Genomic DNA, 17,358 nt, shown 5'->3' with positions numbered 1-17,358 from the left:
GGAGAGAGGGGAGGGGGAGCCACGGAGTGTGAGGCGCGGGCCTGAAGCCGGTCTCCCCCCCCCCACATTCGGGGGATGCCTTAACCGCTTGGAAGCAGGGCCGCTGCCTCTGCCGCCACATCCCCAAGCCTGACAGGCGCCATTTTACGGCCCAGAGTCCTCCCTCTCCCCCTTTCCTCCTCCTCCCTTCTGACATCACTTCCGGCGACCCACCCACGTCCCGCTATGGTGGTAGAGGCTACATCCGTACTCTTCTACCCACTCCCCTCCCATCCGGTTGTACTGCGCAAGTTCCAGGATGAAGCTACTCAATCACTCACTGAAAAGGAACTGGGGGTGGGGGTAGAAGGGAGGGGAATCTTGGTGGAAGAAGATTGGTTCCTCCCCTACCCAAGCCCCCGAGCCATAGTGAGCCGGAAATCAGAGAAACGCGCGGGATTGGAGGACTGACGTATTCTTAGGCTGTGGCCTATATCTTTGCTTTTTAGTATATTATAGTGTATCGCGCACGCGCGGCTACTCCTCACCCTAACCTCAACTGCCCCTAACGGCTTTTCACGCCCTCCCGCGTGACCTACGCAATATACCCTTCCCCCTCTCTTTTAAAGGAGAGTGTGGTCAAAAGTTAGGGGACTTCTCCCCAAGTCTCTATGTCAGATCGTACTCCGTCTTGTATAAACTTCTGTTCGTGGGCACCTGGGAAGAGCATCGAGGATCCTTCCTCTACTTCCCCGCACCCTCGAGTTTTAATTCTTGAGTCCCGCCCGAACCCATTTCACATTTCTAAAAAGAAAACACTGTACAGACAGATCAGTACCCCAGTCTTGCTTGGGCCCCGTCTCCAGCGTCTAACCCGACCGATGACGTCACAATACGGGGTCAGACAAGCTCTTGGAACAGCCTGGGGAAAGCCGTATTACCCCATCCCACTCAGGGATCAGAGTTCGGTGACGCCATTAGCGCGCGACCAGCCCATTGGAGAGGAGCCTTGTACAAGAAATAATGCTTCATCTGTTCGCGACCTTCCGTGCCCTGCAGCCTCTACAGAGGCCTCTGTGCAAACATGAAAACAAGAACGAGGTGAGGCAGGAGTCCTGGTAAAGTGGACTGGAAAATCTGGGAGTTTGAGAGCAGTGGATGGTTTTCGGCTTTGATCTAGATGTGGGAAACTGGGTTGGGGGGGCTCCCTTTGGCATTGAGTATGGGGACTTTGGTTCGAGTGAGCCTATAGCAAACACCTCCTGACCCCCATATCACCCTCTGTAGAAAGGAAGAGCAGGCCACAGCCTGTTGTTTTTTTTTTATGCTTTTTTAGAAAGTAACCCTAGACTGTGTCAAAGTAGCCTTTTCCCTTTGAAACTTAGCAGACTAGAGCATCCTTAAGAAACTTTCATGAAAGTCCACGCTGTGCCTTCTGCAGATGGAATTAGGTTGAATCTTGAACTGAGTTGATGGAAGAGGCATTCAAAAAAGAGTTGAACTGGGTGAGTGAAAAAGCAGTACATAAATGGAGGGAATAGTGCCCCTCCCATTCATTGCTTCCCCCTTGCCACCCACCCCACTTATTCTTTGAAGGAAGGCACTAATTAAAGGCAGGTCGAATTTGACAGGGACACCAAAGCCAAACTACTAAAACACTTAACTTGCACCTGCCAAATTAAGTCTAAGCTCCCTGGGCCCAGATCTTTTGATCCCCCTGTATAACTGGCTTCACTTTAAATACACAGCTCTCTGAACCTACCCTCCGTTCATTTTAGTATTAGTAACCTTACTTTTCTTTGTACTAAATTCCCACTGTCTTCTCAGCTTCTCCAACTGTAAAATGAGTACAATACAACATCTACCTCATAAATTGGTTGTGATAAATGAGATTATTATTCAGGGTCTGGCATACTTTACTTACTAAATCCTTTCCCTTCCCTTTTCCCCCCATTTCTGTGACTTTGATCATGTTGGAGTCTCAATTGCAATCCTCTTCTTTTAAGGCCCAGCTATAGTCCACAATTTCTATGGAGTTACCTCTAGATCACATACTTCTCCCTTTTCTGTTCTCCTTGCATTACCATTGGGGGCAGCTAGGTGGCTCAGTGGTTTGAGAAACAGGCCTATGGGTCCTGGGTTCAAATTTAGTTTCAGATACTTCCTAGTTGTATGACCCTGAGCAAGTCACTTAATCTGAATTCCCTAGCCTTACCACTTTCCTCATTTGGAACCAGTATATATGGATTCTAAGATAGAAGGTAAGTATTAAAAAAAAAATTAAGTACCACAAAATCTACTTTTCAAGGCTATATTTATAAGAAGCTGTTTCTCCCAGTGTGCTCTTTATCTTCTCTCTTTTTTGTATCTCCTATGGTACTAATAATTTTTAGATACTCATTAAATTTGATTTGGTTGATTGGTTAAGAAAAGTATAGAAGGGTGAAATAGATAAGGGAACTCTTAGTTTTAGAAATTCCAGGCCTAGCTTAGAATTGAAGGAGAGTGGTTGGTTAAGAAGACTATAGGGGGATAGGGGGGAAAATATCAAAACTCAACTTCCTGATCCATAAAGGTAGAATAAAAGAACTAGAATATAAAGGAGTGCCTTAGATTGCATCTTAGATAATTAGGGATTGACTGAACAAATTGTGATATGTAGATGTAAGAGAATATTATTATACCTATAACTTAAGAAATTGTGAAAGATGAATCAGCCAATTCTGGATAGTATCAACTGATGCAGAGTGAACTGAACATTTAAAAAAAGGATAAGATTATTTAAAATTTTTTGAAAAACTTAAAATTCTGTTCAAAGCAGTGATCAACAATGTCTCTGGAGAAATTAAGGCATATGTTACTGGCTTCCTGCCAGACATGATGGACATATGGTACAGACATACATTTTTTGTTATGGTCATTATGTAGATTCATTTTGCTTCTTCCTTAAGGTTGGAGTTCATTTGAAGGGCAGTGGGGGTTAAAAATAGAAATGTAAAGGGGGGCAGTTCAATTGAGAGAAAGCCATACCTGGAGATAGGAGGTCATGGATTCAAATGTGGCCTCAAATACTTCCGAACTGTGTGATCCCAGGCAAGTCACTTAACCCACATTATCTGGCCCTTACTGCTCTTCTGCCTTGGAATTGATACTTAGTATTGATTGTAAGGCAACTGATAAGGGTTTTTTAAAAACACAAAAGAGAACAGAAGAAAATTCAGGGAAAAGCACAGAGAAGTAAGAATTTAAAAAAAAGTTTATAATTATGTGCTCTTTTTGGTTTTTTAAAATAAGAGTTATTAAATGGGAATTCGGGGTTTCGTAAAGACTACTTTTGTATTCTTATGTATGGAAATGCTCTTTAATCTTTAATTCCCAGAATTTAATGTTTTTGTTTTCTTCTATTCTCCCTTTGTAGGCTTCTTCACTACATATCTTTACTGGTGCTGGGAAGAGAATAGGGTCGTTAATCCTTGAGAACAATTTTGGAGGAGTAGACTCTGACCTCTGCACCCTTGCTTTTGACTTGATTAGCCAGTTTTTGCTTCTTGGCTCTCTGTAGCTTCTTTCCTTTTCCAGATTCTGTAGTCTTTGGGCCATGGGAACTCTATACCTACTTTGGTGAGAAACTTGTCCAGTCTTCTTTCTCCCTTATGTTCCAAACTTCATCTCAAATCAACATGCCATAAAAAGGGTCCTTTATGTTTTATGTGACCTCACATTTATAATTGATATATTTCTTGCCTTCTGAAGGAGTGGGGGAGAGAAAAATTGGTACTCAAATTTTTTTTTTAAACCCTTACCTTCTGTCTTGGAGTCAATACTGTGTATTGGCTCCAAGGCAGAAGAGTGGTAAGGGCTAGGCAATGGGGGTCAAGTGACTTGCTCAGGGTCACATAGCTGGGAAGTGTCTGAGGTCAGATTTGAACCTAAGACCTCCCGTCTCTAGGGCTAGCTCTCAATCCACTGAGCTATCCAGCTGCCCCCGGTACTCAAATTTTTAATGAATTCTTTAAAATGTTTTTAAAATGTATTTGGTAAATGTTTTAACAAAATAAAAATGTATTTGAAAAGGATCCCTCTCTTCCTGGACCACCCTGCTTTTCTCTACTCCTATTCTCAGTTCAATCCTTATCCTAACTTACTCTTTTTCATATAATATCCTCAGTCTAGGTGGTAGAGCTACTATATGAAGACATGAATGCAGTCAGGTCTCTTGAATGCTTTGAAGAGTCTGGCTTAGTTTGAAGTAACCACATAAAGGTGGACCTTTGAGAAGCTTACCAAAAAGAGAAATGGACAGTATCTGCAGAAGAAAGGTACATTTAGGATAATATAGGAAAAAGAAAGTAATAAAGGGGTTGCTATTTGGGGTGTAAGGGTTAATCTAATGTTTAATTGTTAGGAGTAGGATTTATGGATGGAGAAGAAATTATATTGTTATGAAGTAGGGCAGTGATGGCGAACCTATGGTACGAGCACCAAAGATGGCATGCAGAATGTTCTCTGCACATTGTAAAGATTAAAATTTTGGGGAAACTGAGGCAGGAAGAAATTAGTTTCTCTCTGCAAGGAGTATGATATTTTTAGAGGTTTATTAAAGGTTGAGAATTTAAGAAAAATACAAGTAAGAAAGGGCATGTGCTAGGTGGGCCAAAAGGCCCAATTCAATTTCACTCACATCATGAGAGACGCTTGCCAGCGGAGACAGAAAGAGAAGAGCCCCCTACCTATGGCAGAGACCCCTTTAAATCATAATTTTCTCTTGGCCCAGGTGAGAATTCAGTGAGATTACAAAGCATTCTGGGGAAGTGGAGCAAGGACTTCTGGGGATTGAAGTCCTGGATTCAAGTTTCCATTTTTACAACATGGCCACCTTTTCCTCCCCACCTACTAGAAAGGCAGAGGGGCTCGGGTGGAGCTGCTCCACTCCCCCTCTCTACCTTGCCTCATGACATTTTTTTATATCACCCATCCCTCTGCCCAGCATCCCAAAGGGAGTGCAAGGGGATAAGATGGCAGAGCTGGAGAGCAGAGCACCCAGGCCACTTAGTGCACTCCCCTTCTCTATACTCACTGAGAACATTCCTCACTTCACCTGCTCCTCTGCCCAGCAACCCAATGGGAGTGCTTCCTCTTTTCCCTATGTGGGGTAAGGGGGTAGCAAAATCAGGCACTCCCATCTCTAAAAGGTTTGTCATCACTGAAGTAGAGGAATGGGGTGAACTTGAGGAAGACTGGGGAGAGGCATAGAACCAAATGGCCACATTTTAGTTCTAAGCATCTCTCTTCTCTTTTAATCCTTCTCTTCCTGATTCTTTTCATTTAAATTCATTAGTTCTCCATCCTGTCCAACTTCAACCTGGGAATTCTCAGTTCTAGTGCTGGAAATGGTTTCTGAAAGTTCATGTGATGTCAGGGAGAGCTTAAAAAAGCATTGCTTAGTGGTTGGAGAAGGGGTGATAACATGGGATTTGGAGAATTATGTATGGGGTAGGGAAGGGGAGGATTAAAAATAATCCAAAGGAAGGGGCAGGTTCTCAGTATCTTCTCCCATAGATATACTCCATAAGAGATTTGTCCTTTTACCTCTGCCTGTCCCAGAAGAAACGGGAAGCCTGGGAGATCCTGGCTCTGCCCTTCTAATTCATTTTGGAAAAGTAAGGCACCTTAAGAATTGGGACTGTAAAAATGAGACTGGGGTTGTTAGGAATAGAGCAGTGGAGGTAGTAAAGTTAATAATTGTTAACATTTATGAAATACAAAATTCTTTACATGTGTTAACTTACTTGGTCTTGTGAGGCAGGTGCTATTATCCCCATTTTACAAATAAGCAAACTGAGGTTGGGAATGTTTTAAGTGACTTGCTTCAGGGTCATACTGATAGTGTTTGTCTGAGACTCATTTTGAACCCTGGGTCTTCCTGACTTCAAGTTCAGCACTCTCCATTATAACCACCTAGCTCCCTAGAATAAAAGTTACTGATTAACTCCTCAGACCAATATAAGGACTAAAGTCCTTCCCCAGCTGGTGACATGTCTGGGGAGTGACTCCCCCATTATCCTGAGATGGGTAAGCAAGAACTGAGGAAAAGGAATTTATAGTCTTCATGAGGGTTCCATTTTTCTATTTGTGAAAACCCCAATTCCACTACCATAGAATCCTCTAAATGCAACCTGGGCTGGGCACTTGGAAAAATAAACAATAACAAACACTTATACCACACCTTGAGAAGCTCCAGCCAGAGTGGAGATAGAACACAAAAGCAGGTATAGACTTTCTATTTGGACAGTTATCTTGATAAGTGTTGAACTGACAGATGTTTATTATATTATACCTGTAACCACTAAAGAGAAGGAAAGTTTTGGCAAAATCACTACTCCTCCACTCAAACTGGGGAGATAAGACATGCCCATAATAATATTACAAGAACCAAATGCTGTCAGAGAACAGATGGTCATGACGTCTTATTGGCAAAGATGAAGAGAAACAGAAGGTTTCATAGAGACCACTGGGTTGGAAGGGACTGAAAAAATAGTCCTGGAATATACTGTTAGGGCTTGAATATCCTGAATATCACTTCATTGTAACACTGTACCTTGTTTTTCTTCAGGAAATACTTGTTTTGTCCTGTTTCATCCTGCCCTAGCTTCTTCCATCAGTCTTATATTTTATTGGCCTAATCCTGATTACTACCTACATGGAAGATTCAGAAGACCTAGATTTCTGATGGTGCTAAAAGACCAACTTTGACCTACCACCTACAGCTATACAGTGCAAGCACATCTAAATTTGCAAATTAGGTTCTAAAATCATTGTGTAAGCCAGAAAATGATATAGTTAAAATTACCCTTGAAATGAATCAAAGTTTCTTTAAACAATTGTAGTTGGAAAGGGATTAAAATCTCTTAAAGGAAGGCAGTCAATTATTATAAAAATAGTTTAAAATAAATTTTATTTTTCATTATACCCAACTTTACTTTTTTAAATTAAAAAAACAAACCTTATCTCCCATCTTAGAATCAATACTGTGTATTTGTTCCTAGGGAGAACTTCAGTAAGGGCTAGGTAATGGGCATTAAGTGATTTGCCAAGGGTCACACAGCTAGAAAGTGTCTCTGAGGCCAGATTTTAACCCAGCTCCTCCCCCCTTCAGGCCTGGGCCACTGTGCTACCTTGTTTCACCAAAACTTTACTGTTCATCAAAAGAGTTACTAGTCTTCTCAAAATAAGTTCTTAACTAATAAGGAAATCCAATGACTAAGGGTAAACATAAATCCAATGACTAAGGGTAAACATATCTCAAAAGTGTTTTACATGTATTATTCTTTTAAAGTTGGATCATACCACCATATTAAGTTTTTTCTTTTTCACAAGAAAGTCCAAAGGAACACTCATCAAAACCTCTAAGAAAGGTAACAACTTCCCTTCTCATTCCTTCTACAGGTTCAAGAGAAGGAATTCACCCCTCATTCCTGGGCTTGTACTCCGAGAGGAATGGCAGATTCTACATGTGCTACATATATTGTGTTGGTTCACCCCCCCCCCCCTTTTTTGGCCCATTGAGGACAACTGAATCAAAGCAGATGAATGAATGATGATACTATTGTATAGCAACTGCTTGACATGTGCATAGGACCTATTAGGGCTGGAAGATGATCATCCTGGCACCTTTTTACTTTCATCCTTTTCTTTTGTACATCTTTTGGAGATTATCACTGACCTGTTTCAGTAGAGCAGCTCTTTCCCAGGTTAAAAAGTAGGATGGGCTATTTTAAATTTCACACCAAAAATGCATTCATACAGAAAGCTAGAAAATGAGGAATATGTGTAAGGGAAAGAGCTAAATCTCTTCACCTCTGCAAAGAACAAAAGCCTAGGATTGGGGAATGGTTTTGGAATTGTGACCAAAGTAACTCAGATGAACTTAGGAAGAGTTTGGTATTGAGACATCATAACGGAAATAAACAAACAATATAAACACTGAGATAGCTATGGGAGGTAACCCACATAATAAGTAGAGGCAAACAGGTATAGAACCTCAATTGGGAACAGAGGCTGAATACCTTAGGGAAAAGACTGCACAGGTTGAAATGAATAAGAGAGGGCCAGTGTTAGATGTCTGGACCCAGTGGAGAATGGGGGTAAAGCCATGGTCCAAAAAACAAACTTCTTTATTATTATACAAAAAGAACAACTCGTACCTTTTACCTACCTCCCACCTCCCCTTCCTAATGCCCCTGGAGATGTACACTTCTAGTACACTACATCAAGAGTAATTAGAAGGTCCTGGAGAACTCTGTCCCTCCCATTTCCCCATTGCCTCAGCTCTCTCTTCTGGTTTCCTCATCCCTACCTTGAATTATATTTCAGGCCCTGGTTTTAGGGGGTTGGGAGGGGGAAGGGGATTGTATATAAAGAATTCTGCTCTTTCATACATACTCCTTGGCAGAGTTTGGCTTGGGGTAAGATCGAGGAGTCCGGTACCCTGCTTTGCCCTCACTACCTGGGCAAGAGCAAGAAAGGAGTGCACCCCCCAAGATAATCAGGGCAGAGCCAGCCCAGCCAATGAAAATAGCAGATCCAAATTCATACCTGTGGAGAGAGATAAGAGAGAGTTATGATCAAAAGTACCCAGTTAAGGGGCAGCTAGGTGATAGTGGATAGAGCTCCAGGTCTGGAGTCAGGAGGACCTGGGTTCAAATCCTAACTTAGACATTTCCTAGCTGTGTGAACCTGCACAAGTCACTTGCCCTCTCTTGGAGTGTAAGATAGAAAGTAAGTGCTTAAAAAAATGTTATTTTGCCTATAAACCCTAAGCTTTCCACCATCCTTCCTGCAACACTCCCCAAAAATCCCTGCTCCCATTTGTGACCCCAGGTACCCAGATTAAAGTCCATACTTACTTAGTATTCATAGGGACCAGTGGATTATAAAAATCTGTTATTATTTGGTGGCCATACCAGGAACAAGCAACAAGGGCAGCAAGACCTGATCAGGAAAGGAATGATGGATTCATCAGAGAGCCTGTGAATCCCTTGACCTACTAACCCACTTTACAAATCTTTACAGTGTAAAAAGATTTGGGGGGGGGGGTTATAGGGCAGCACTTGAACAAAGTTTCAGGCCTAAAGCAATTCTACTAGACTTGGCAGGAATAGAGGTGGAGGAGTGGGGCTTCAGGGAGGGGAAACCCAGTTTTACAGTATGGAAAGGAAAGCAAGAAGACAGCTTACCAGCCACAATGAAGACTATGCCACCTGTCATGGCAATTCGAGCCTTCTTCACCTTGTCATCACCCCCACATCGTGTACACTTCATGCCCATGGTGGCCACCATCATGGCTAGGAAGCTCAAAACCAGAGATACCACCATTAGGGCCCGGGTGGCCTGCAGGGAAGCTGGAAAGGGGAAGGAGACTTATTGTCATCACCTTCAGTTAGAAGAGATAACCTGTGATTTATTTGTACAGGGAACTCTGAGGTGAGGAAATTATATTTAGTGAGCACTGAGAATTTAATAGACTTTCCCAGGATTACACAGCCATATTAGAGGCAGATCTTGAATCCAGGTCTTAATGGTTCCAAAGCTAGCTCTCCCCTCTACCACATTGTCTCATCTCCTCTACCTTTAACACTTTTAATTGACTTCCAAGTTATTTTTCTAGACTCATTACTCCTGAGTTCCACGACCTAATTTCTTTTTAAATTTCTTTTTAAAATGTTTTTTCATGTTTACATGATTCATTTTCTTTCTCCCAGAACCAACAAGCTGGGTTGTACAAATATTATTTGATACTTATTTCTATATTATTCATTTTTGCTATAGAGCAATCTTTTAAAGCCCAAATCATATACCCATGAATACAAGTGATGTCATGTTTTTCTTTTGCATTTCTACTTCCATAGTTCTTTCAATGTACCAGTACCTAATATCTGTCTATTGGACAGTTACTTCAAACTGTATATTTCAACTGAAATTTATCACCTTTCCCTCCAGAAAACATGTTACCCCTCACCCCACAATTTTCCCACTTGTCTATGGCATGCAGAATGCTCTCTGTATATGGCTACCCTCCTCCCCTCCTAATTGCTACTAGAAAGGCAGAGGGACTCAGGTGGAGCTGCTCCAATTCCCCTCTCTACCTTTCCTGATGACATTTTTTCACATTACCCACCCCTCTGCCCAGAATCCCAATGGGAATGAATGGGGGTAAGGTGGGTGGCTCACAGGTGGCAGAGCTGTAGGGGAGAGCAGAGCACCCAGGCCACTACTCTTCATTTCTCTATACTCACTGAGGACATTTCTCATTTCACCTTGCCCCTCTGATCTGCAGCCCAGTGGGAATGCTTCCTCCCTCCCCTGTGTGAGGGGGGGGGGGCAGGGTCTAGCATTCCATCTCTAAAAGATTCACCATCACTGGTCTATGGCATTATTGTCATCCCTGTCCAAGCCTTAGAGTCATTGGATTCTTCTCTCTCACCCTAAACAGTTACTTAGTCCTGACCATTTAACTAATAATATTTCTCTAACTCAGTCTTCTCTACATACATTGCTACCACTATAGTTTAGGCCCTCATCACCTCTCAACTGAACAATTTAATAATCTGCTTCCTTACTAGTAGTCTTTCTGCTTCCAATCTTTCCCTCTCTCTAACCCATCTTTCACTGAGCTACCCAAATAATATTTTTTCAGTGTGCCATTGATCACAATATTTGTCTGCTCAAAACTACTGAATAAATTTCTGCTGCCATGCAAAGTCATTTATATCTGACTCCAGTTGTATTAGACTTCATATACTCTTAACAGTCTTCCAAAGTAACTGATTATTCATCTAGTTTTGTCCTGATCTCTTCTGTCTCTGAACCTTTGGCTCTCCCTACTTCCTTGACTGAATTTTAGCGGGATTCCTGTCTCTACATTTTTCAAAATCATTATCAAGCCTAGCTCTGAAGGCTACAAAATAATCTCCTTGCTCAATAGCCCTTTGTGTGGATTTCTTATTAGAATTCATATTCTCCATGTTTTTACATTATAGTGCATTCATGCCTTCCCCTCCCATTTGGATTGTAGTTAATTAATAGTTAACATTTATAGTAGTGCTTACTGATTTACAACTTTCCTCATAGCAACCACCTGAGGTTCCTAGTGTAAATCTGTAGAAAGCAAGATCTTATATATGTCTTTATAATTCTGCTTCTTGGGCCTTATTACACCCAGGTAGGGGGTTTTATTGAGTAAAACGAATGATTAGGAGGCCAAGGGCACCTGTGACTTCCTCTTTAGTAAGCAGCAGTCCTCATTCCCCTCCCACTGACCCCTGTACCCTTTGGGAGTGGCTCTTCTTTCATTCACCTCCCAAACCTAATCCTCATCCCTCACTTCAATACCTGGACCCCTGTCTGCTCCCAAGTCCCAATAATGTTCACATACTCAGGCCTGTGCCCACTTTCCCTTAACTCCTCTCTCTTTTCTAGACTTCCTGGGGCCCAGTCAGCAGAAGCCGAATCCTTCCTCTCCCCTCATTCTTGCTCCCTCCTCCGGCACCTGAGCCTTCCTGTTTAGTCCCTGCCTCGCCCCGCCCGAGGAGCCTTGCCTCAACTCCTGGACAACGCCCGGGGCGCCCAAGTTTCGGTGAAACTGTCTGGGGGAGAGGCTTGGGGGAGCAAAGAAGGACCCCGACGCCCAGCCTGGTCCAGGCTCCGTTTGCCTGGTCCCACCCTTTGACCTCCCTCTGGCCTCACTATCAGCAACCTCGGGTGCTAGTTACTATAACTAATCGGGAAGATAAGATTAGAAGCCACAGCTGACCGGCTCGGAGCCTCGCAGAGACCCAGGCATTCCGGCCCCCAGTTTCCCAGTTGCTCCCCAATTCTCCGAAGTCCAAAAGAGTCCGACGCATTAGCTTTCTGGTCCTGGGTTCTTCCTCCTGCTCCCACCCTGGTTACTCCGAGCTTTTACATCCCTTTAGGAACCCAAATTTCCCACACTCTAAACTACCCTCATCCCACTACTTTTCTGGCTCTTCTCCCCACAGTGGCCTCTCTTAAGACCCTCTCTGAGTCCAAGAGAAAAGAGCAGAAGATTGACACTAGAGGTGGATATGGAAGGAGCCCCAAGGACGTCGAACTCTTCAGAAGTTTATAGCAGGTGGAGCAGGATGAAGAAGGGGAGGGAGAGAAAGCGGAAGTGAAAGGGAAAGGGTATCAAACCTCTCGCCGTATAAGTCCGCGTTTTTTCGCCCCCTCCTAGAACACGGTTGTCAGACCCTCTCCTCCCAGGCTTCTTTCGTCTCTTACGTCCCCACCCAAACCTGTCCCAGTTTTCTTCCCTCCTCCTCTCTCACCTTGGCCATTTGCCTCCTTCACCTGCGTCCCTACTCCTCCCTCTGAAACCTCCGGTGAGCCTTAGCCCCAGGACCTATAAACTTCTCCCGCGTTAGTTCTCTTTCCCAAAACGTGGCTAGATTTCCCTTCACCCTTAATCCCATCTCCTTCACTTCCCGCTCTTCCCTCCCACCATCCTCTTTCGGGACCCAGGGGACCAGTGCTCCCCAGACTCACCAGGCAGAGCCAAGACTGAGTCGTACGTCTTGCAGTTGATTAGTCCGGTGCTCTGGCTGACGCATTCCATCCAGAGCCCCTTGTACATCGCCTGGGCAGTAATGATGTTGTCCCCCGCATAGGAGCTGATCTGCCACTGAGGGATCGCGGTGCAGACTATCAGTCCCACCCACCCCAGAGCGGCCATGGTGAACCCCAACAGTTGAAGACCCGAGTGTGCCATCCTCCCCAATTTTTTTTTTTAAAGACGATCCTACAATAAACAAACAAACAAAAAAAGCTTTGGAGCAACTCTATAAAAAGTACGACTCACCCCACCCCAACTTGCTGGCGTTTTCTGAGAGAACCCAAAAAAGCACTACTGTGGTCAGAGCCTTTACGATTTTCTGATTATATTCTTTTGATCACCCTACTGTAAACCGAAGGGGTTTTTCCCTGGGGACAGATGGGGGGCCCCAGGTGAGCAGGGAAGGTGGAGAGGAGGGACCCAGAGGCAGAAAAGAGGTCGGCTCTCCGCTTCCACCACCCCAGCAAACAAAAGGGAAGATACTCCAGGGTAGGTTGGGACTCCCCAACGCCCACGATTTGTTTTTAGGGACCTCCGGAGCGTACTAGCTCTGCAGCCAACCCTACCCCAAACAAAAGGTGGCCTATCCTATCCCGCCAGCTTGCAAGGGTTGGCCCCTGAGTCGCAAGAGTTTCCGCCTGGAATAGCTAGTTCAGGTCACTCTGCTTGAAAAAAAGCCCCCAAAACGCCGCTCCCACAGCTGCCCCAGCCTTCAGTCAGTTCGAAGTGCTTCTGGGCAACGGTCCAGTCACAGAGGAATCGAGTCCAGAATGGCAGCTAAGCTCTCGGGAGGATGGGACAGGTGCAACGAGAGTACCTGTTTATAGGACTATGAAGGCGGGGGGGTGGGGGGGGGAGGGAGGAAGAGTGGAAGGGGCGAGGGACAGGGGCGTGGTCAGGAGGAACTGGAACTGGAAAAGGTGACTTTACGTCACAGAAAGGGACAGTCGCCGAGACCGGAAGGCCCCCATACACACCTGTACAGGTGAGACGGAGGAATACGGAGTCTGGAATCCTAGGACGTGCTACCTCTCACCTGGAGGTTCTGAAGGGAATTTGATTCTCCTGAAAAGGGGTCAGCACGAGGGTCGCTGGAGCTCCTGCGGGAAGGAAGGTCTAGGACTTGTGGCTACCTAGGTTTTCCTTCCCACTTTCCCTCTGAGTCACCTATGGTCAACACACCATAGTTCTCCCTCTCCCTTCCCCTCATCCCCGTGACCAGTCCTTTGGCTCTGAAGTCTCCTAGGGTCGCACCAGAGCGGCACAGACAGGTGCTCCTGGTGCCACCCTGTGGGGGGAAGGGATAGATTTAGGGAAACCAGCTCCTACCAATGCAAGCAAGTTTATCTATCCTTTCCTCTCTTCATTTTTGTCTCTGACTTTTTATAACAGCAGATATATAGTGTTATCTGGCATATAAATGCTAATTGATCATTACTAGAGTAAGCTCCATATTATAGGTTTGCCATCCTCCCCAAAATTTTTTTAAAAAGGCAATCCTACAAAAAAACTTTGGGGAGTTATATTGTATGTAGGTACTCTGTTTTAGTTTGTTTGCTTGGGGCAGAAGGTTTGATGGGTTCGAATCCCATCTCTGATAATTATTGCCTGTGTGACTGGGAAAATCACTTCACAGCCTCTCTAGCCTTCAGTCTCCTTATCTATAAAATGACTACATGATCTCTTGAGTTCCTTTCCAGCTTCTAGATCTATAATACTCTACTCTTTCTCAGTACATTATAACTGTCCTTTGTCCACAATAGGAGCTCAGTAAATAATTTTGATATTGCTTTCATCCATCATTTGTCCCTTGTATCTCCTTTCCATCTCCACTCTATGTCAATTCCTTTTTCTATAACCCTTTCCCCCTCCCAAATACTCTTTGTTTTTCATTCCTATCTTTGGTCTTCATCATACTTTGACTCCTGCCATGTATGGTCTCCTAGTGTTGCTGGCCCCAGCTCCATAATAATTTATCATATTTATAAAGAACTCTTTAGCTCTAACTCTCCTTTTTCTTCCTCATTTCTCTCTTCCTATAGATACTATAGGATCTCTTCCTCCTATCCTCTGACCAAATATTCTCTGTCCCCAATCTTTCCCTGTTTTCTTTCTTTATCTTATGTTAATAGTTGTATCCCATATCATCCCTATTTCATATCTCTCTCCTCTCTCCATCCTTTCCTGGATTTCTCCCATCTCTCTTGGTCATTTCCTTCTCTCTATCCTATAGCTCTCCCCAACTCTTCTCCATCTCTTCCCCATATCTTGTTCCACCTCTTTACCCTTCATTTCCCATATCTTTCCATCAGTCTCCCCTCCTTTATTCTCTATATAATTTTTTCTGCCACTCTTTCCCCATTCTCTTGCCAATGCTAAACTAATCTTTCTCCATCTTGAACTCTCTTCTATACTGTTTATTCTTCTTTCCATTGTTTCATTACCTAGATATTTTATATTCTCTTTCCAGATCTCTTCCTACCATCACTTTCTCCAATCTCATTTTGTCTATTTGTCTTTCCTTCTCTCTCTTTCTTTTTGTTATATTTCATTTCATTTTTAATTCAACATGTTTCTATAAAGTGCTGTAATGAATGGCCAGTATGGAGGTCACTCACTCATACATAGAGGGAGAGAAAGGGTTGAAGTAATGAGGGAGAAGAGGTTGACTTCCTCCTCTCTTCCCCTTGAGGAATGTAACCTGGCTTTGCCTCCTTAAGGGGCAGAGTAAGTCTCCTCAGAGAGGGGTTCTGAAAAGTGGAGGTTAACTTAGAGACAAGAGCTTTAGTGAAATGGCTCACTGCCCCCCCCCCCCCGTTTTGATTTTGGGTATTGTTGACAGGCAGGATAAACTTTCCTGCCTCTGAGACCTTCCAGTACCCTATCACTTTTCCCCCTTAAGACTTGATGTTATTCCTCAACCCAGAGGAGAAGTTGGGTCCTTGGGATCCTGAGCTAACCCTCCTCTTTGGTGAGAGGTATAGTTCTCCCCAAATCTTCAGGCCACTTAGAGTCAGGAACTAGGCAGACCTGATCTAAGTAGTAACACTTTATTTGGAATTACTCAGGGAAGAGAGAGATGAAGGTTTGGGTGAGGAAAGTGGGCAGCAGGAGTCCCTATAGACTGGCAGGCTGACCCCCCCCCAAATCTTGGGAGTCCAGGCTCCAGACCTTGACCCTTCTTCTGGTCAGCTGCTGATTGGTCCCTACTCCTGGTCTAATCTAGTTAGAGTAATGGTGTTCAGGACAAGTTGGGGAGAGAGGTGGAGAATAATCTTTGGAGAGGAGTTTTCTCTGTAGATAGCTTCCTACAAAGTCCCAGTCTACAATATTTATGCTGAGTGATCGATTTCAGGGTTCACTGGGAAGCAGTTGATGTCCAGAGGGACCCCCAACCTCAGAGATCCTTTTTTCCAGCTCTCAGCTAGAGGAGTGAGATGATCTGGCAGTTTCTGAGTTCTCTCAGCTCCTGTTCTCTCACTGGAATCTTTAGTTTTTTCCTTCTGTCCTTCCCCTGAGTGTGCTGCTCCTTGTACCGCTAGATCTGATTTCTCTTTTCTAAGTTCCTCTCCAACAGTGCTTAAGCACTAGTAAGTGATGATGCTACAAAGATAAATATGAAACAGACCCACTCTCAAAGAGTTTATGATTTTAATGGGATGGAGTAGCATCAATATAATTATAAAAAAGGGAATAAAATAAATGGATTCAAAAAGTCCAAATTACTCTGAGAAATTTGAGGAACTTCTGACTGGAAAGACTTCATGGGTGAGATGGGACCTAAGCTGTGTCTTAAAGAGGGATCACATCAGATTGAGGAACTCTCCAATGATGGAAGTCCATTCAGGCAAGGAGAAAGTTATAGTATAAAAGGATATAAAACATAAAGAGGAATAGTATGAGATGACTAAAAGTTGGAGTTGTGGAAGAACTTTAGTGCCAAGATGAGGAGTTTATACATTATTCCTTGGAGAGTGGAAAATCACTGTAGTTTAGGGATGTGAAAGAATGATTTGATTATAGTGGTCAGTCAAATTGGAGAAAGAAATACCAATTCTGAGGCCATTATAATAGCCTAAACAAGAAGAAATAGAATCTGGTTGTAGTGGTAATAGAAAGGAAAAGACCGATATGAAAGTAAAGAGATTTTAAAGATAGAATCAAGAGAACTTGCCAGCTGATTGGATATATGGCATATAGAAAAAGAAAACATCAAAGTTTACTCAAAAATTACTATTCTTATCTTTTCCCTTCGCAATCTTTTTAACCATGCCCCTCTTTCCATCATCCTTTCCCCATCTACTTCCATCCCCTTCTTTTTAATCTCTCATTTCATATCTCTCTATCATTTCTTTTCTCATCTTTTCTGATATCTCTCAAACTAGTGCTTTCTTTCTTCCCCATTTCTCTTTTTGCTCATTTCTTCTTTCACTCTTTATTTCGCTTATCTTCTCTTCCAATTTTCCTAGTCTTTCCCTCTTCATTCTTTTCTTTTTTGAATCTTCATTCTTCCCTTTCTCCCTTTTCTGTCAGTCTCATACTTTTGCTCCTTTTGCTTTCTGATCATATTTTCTTCCATTTCTTAAGTCATGCCACAAGTAAATTTTACTTCCTAAAATTGTGAACACCTACCTTTTAAACCATGTAAAAGTTTTACACCTCCATCATAGCCAAAGAATGACCAAGGTAATCTTGGCCTGTGTAACCATCCTGGGTGCTGTTGTTGGGAGCTGACCCAACTTGTATTC

General features: G+C 43.4%; 1 protein-coding gene and 1 long non-coding RNA gene across 9 annotated transcripts; one reads left to right on the top strand and one right to left on the bottom strand.

Moving 5' to 3' along the window:
• The first annotated feature begins 327 nt into the window (after positions 1–327).
• LOC103102518 (uncharacterized) lies at positions 328–12,824 on the top strand. 8 transcript variants are annotated; one of them, XR_008916482.1, is made up of 6 exons: positions 328–1,080; positions 1,365–1,484; positions 4,148–4,298; positions 7,426–7,508; positions 12,018–12,130; positions 12,666–12,824. It is a non-coding gene; the product is annotated as an uncharacterized LOC103102518 (long non-coding RNA). The 8 variants fall into 8 exon arrangements; XR_001628172.2 differs by lacking the exons at positions 12,018–12,130; positions 12,666–12,824 and adding an exon at positions 3,398–3,600 and having other exon boundaries at positions 1,368–1,484; positions 7,426–10,747; XR_001628177.2 differs by lacking the exons at positions 12,018–12,130; positions 12,666–12,824 and adding an exon at positions 3,398–3,600 and having other exon boundaries at positions 4,153–4,298; positions 7,426–10,747.
• CLDN7 (claudin 7) lies at positions 6,918–12,766 on the bottom strand. Its single transcript, XM_001365287.4, has 4 exons — positions 12,544–12,766; positions 9,216–9,380; positions 8,886–8,970; positions 6,918–8,574 (listed from the first exon to the last, which is right to left on the bottom strand). The coding sequence occupies exons 1-4, from the start codon at positions 12,764–12,766 to the stop codon at positions 8,412–8,414; spliced, it is 636 nt and encodes a 211-aa protein (XP_001365324.1). The 3' UTR covers positions 6,918–8,411.
• Positions 12,825–17,358: the final 4,534 nt, after the last annotated feature.

Source organism: Monodelphis domestica, chromosome 2, assembly GCF_027887165.1.
Source record: "Monodelphis domestica isolate mMonDom1 chromosome 2, mMonDom1.pri, whole genome shotgun sequence".
Lineage (NCBI taxonomy): Eukaryota > Metazoa > Chordata > Mammalia > Didelphimorphia > Didelphidae > Monodelphis > Monodelphis domestica.
Note: the sequence above shows the minus strand (reverse complement) of the source record. Positions and strands in the feature narration are given on the sequence as shown.

Coding starts and splice junctions, on each gene's coding strand:
- CLDN7 (XM_001365287.4), bottom strand. CDS start 12,766: ATGGCACACTCGGGTCTTCAACTGTTGGGGTTCACCATGGCCGCTCTG. Junction 9,381..12,543: donor CTCAGTCTTGGCTCTGCCTG/GTGAGTCTGGGG, acceptor TCCCCTTTCCAG/CTTCCCTGCAGGCCACCCGG. Junction 8,971..9,215: donor CATAGTCTTCATTGTGGCTG/GTAAGCTGTCTT, acceptor TTTCCTGATCAG/GTCTTGCTGCCCTTGTTGCT.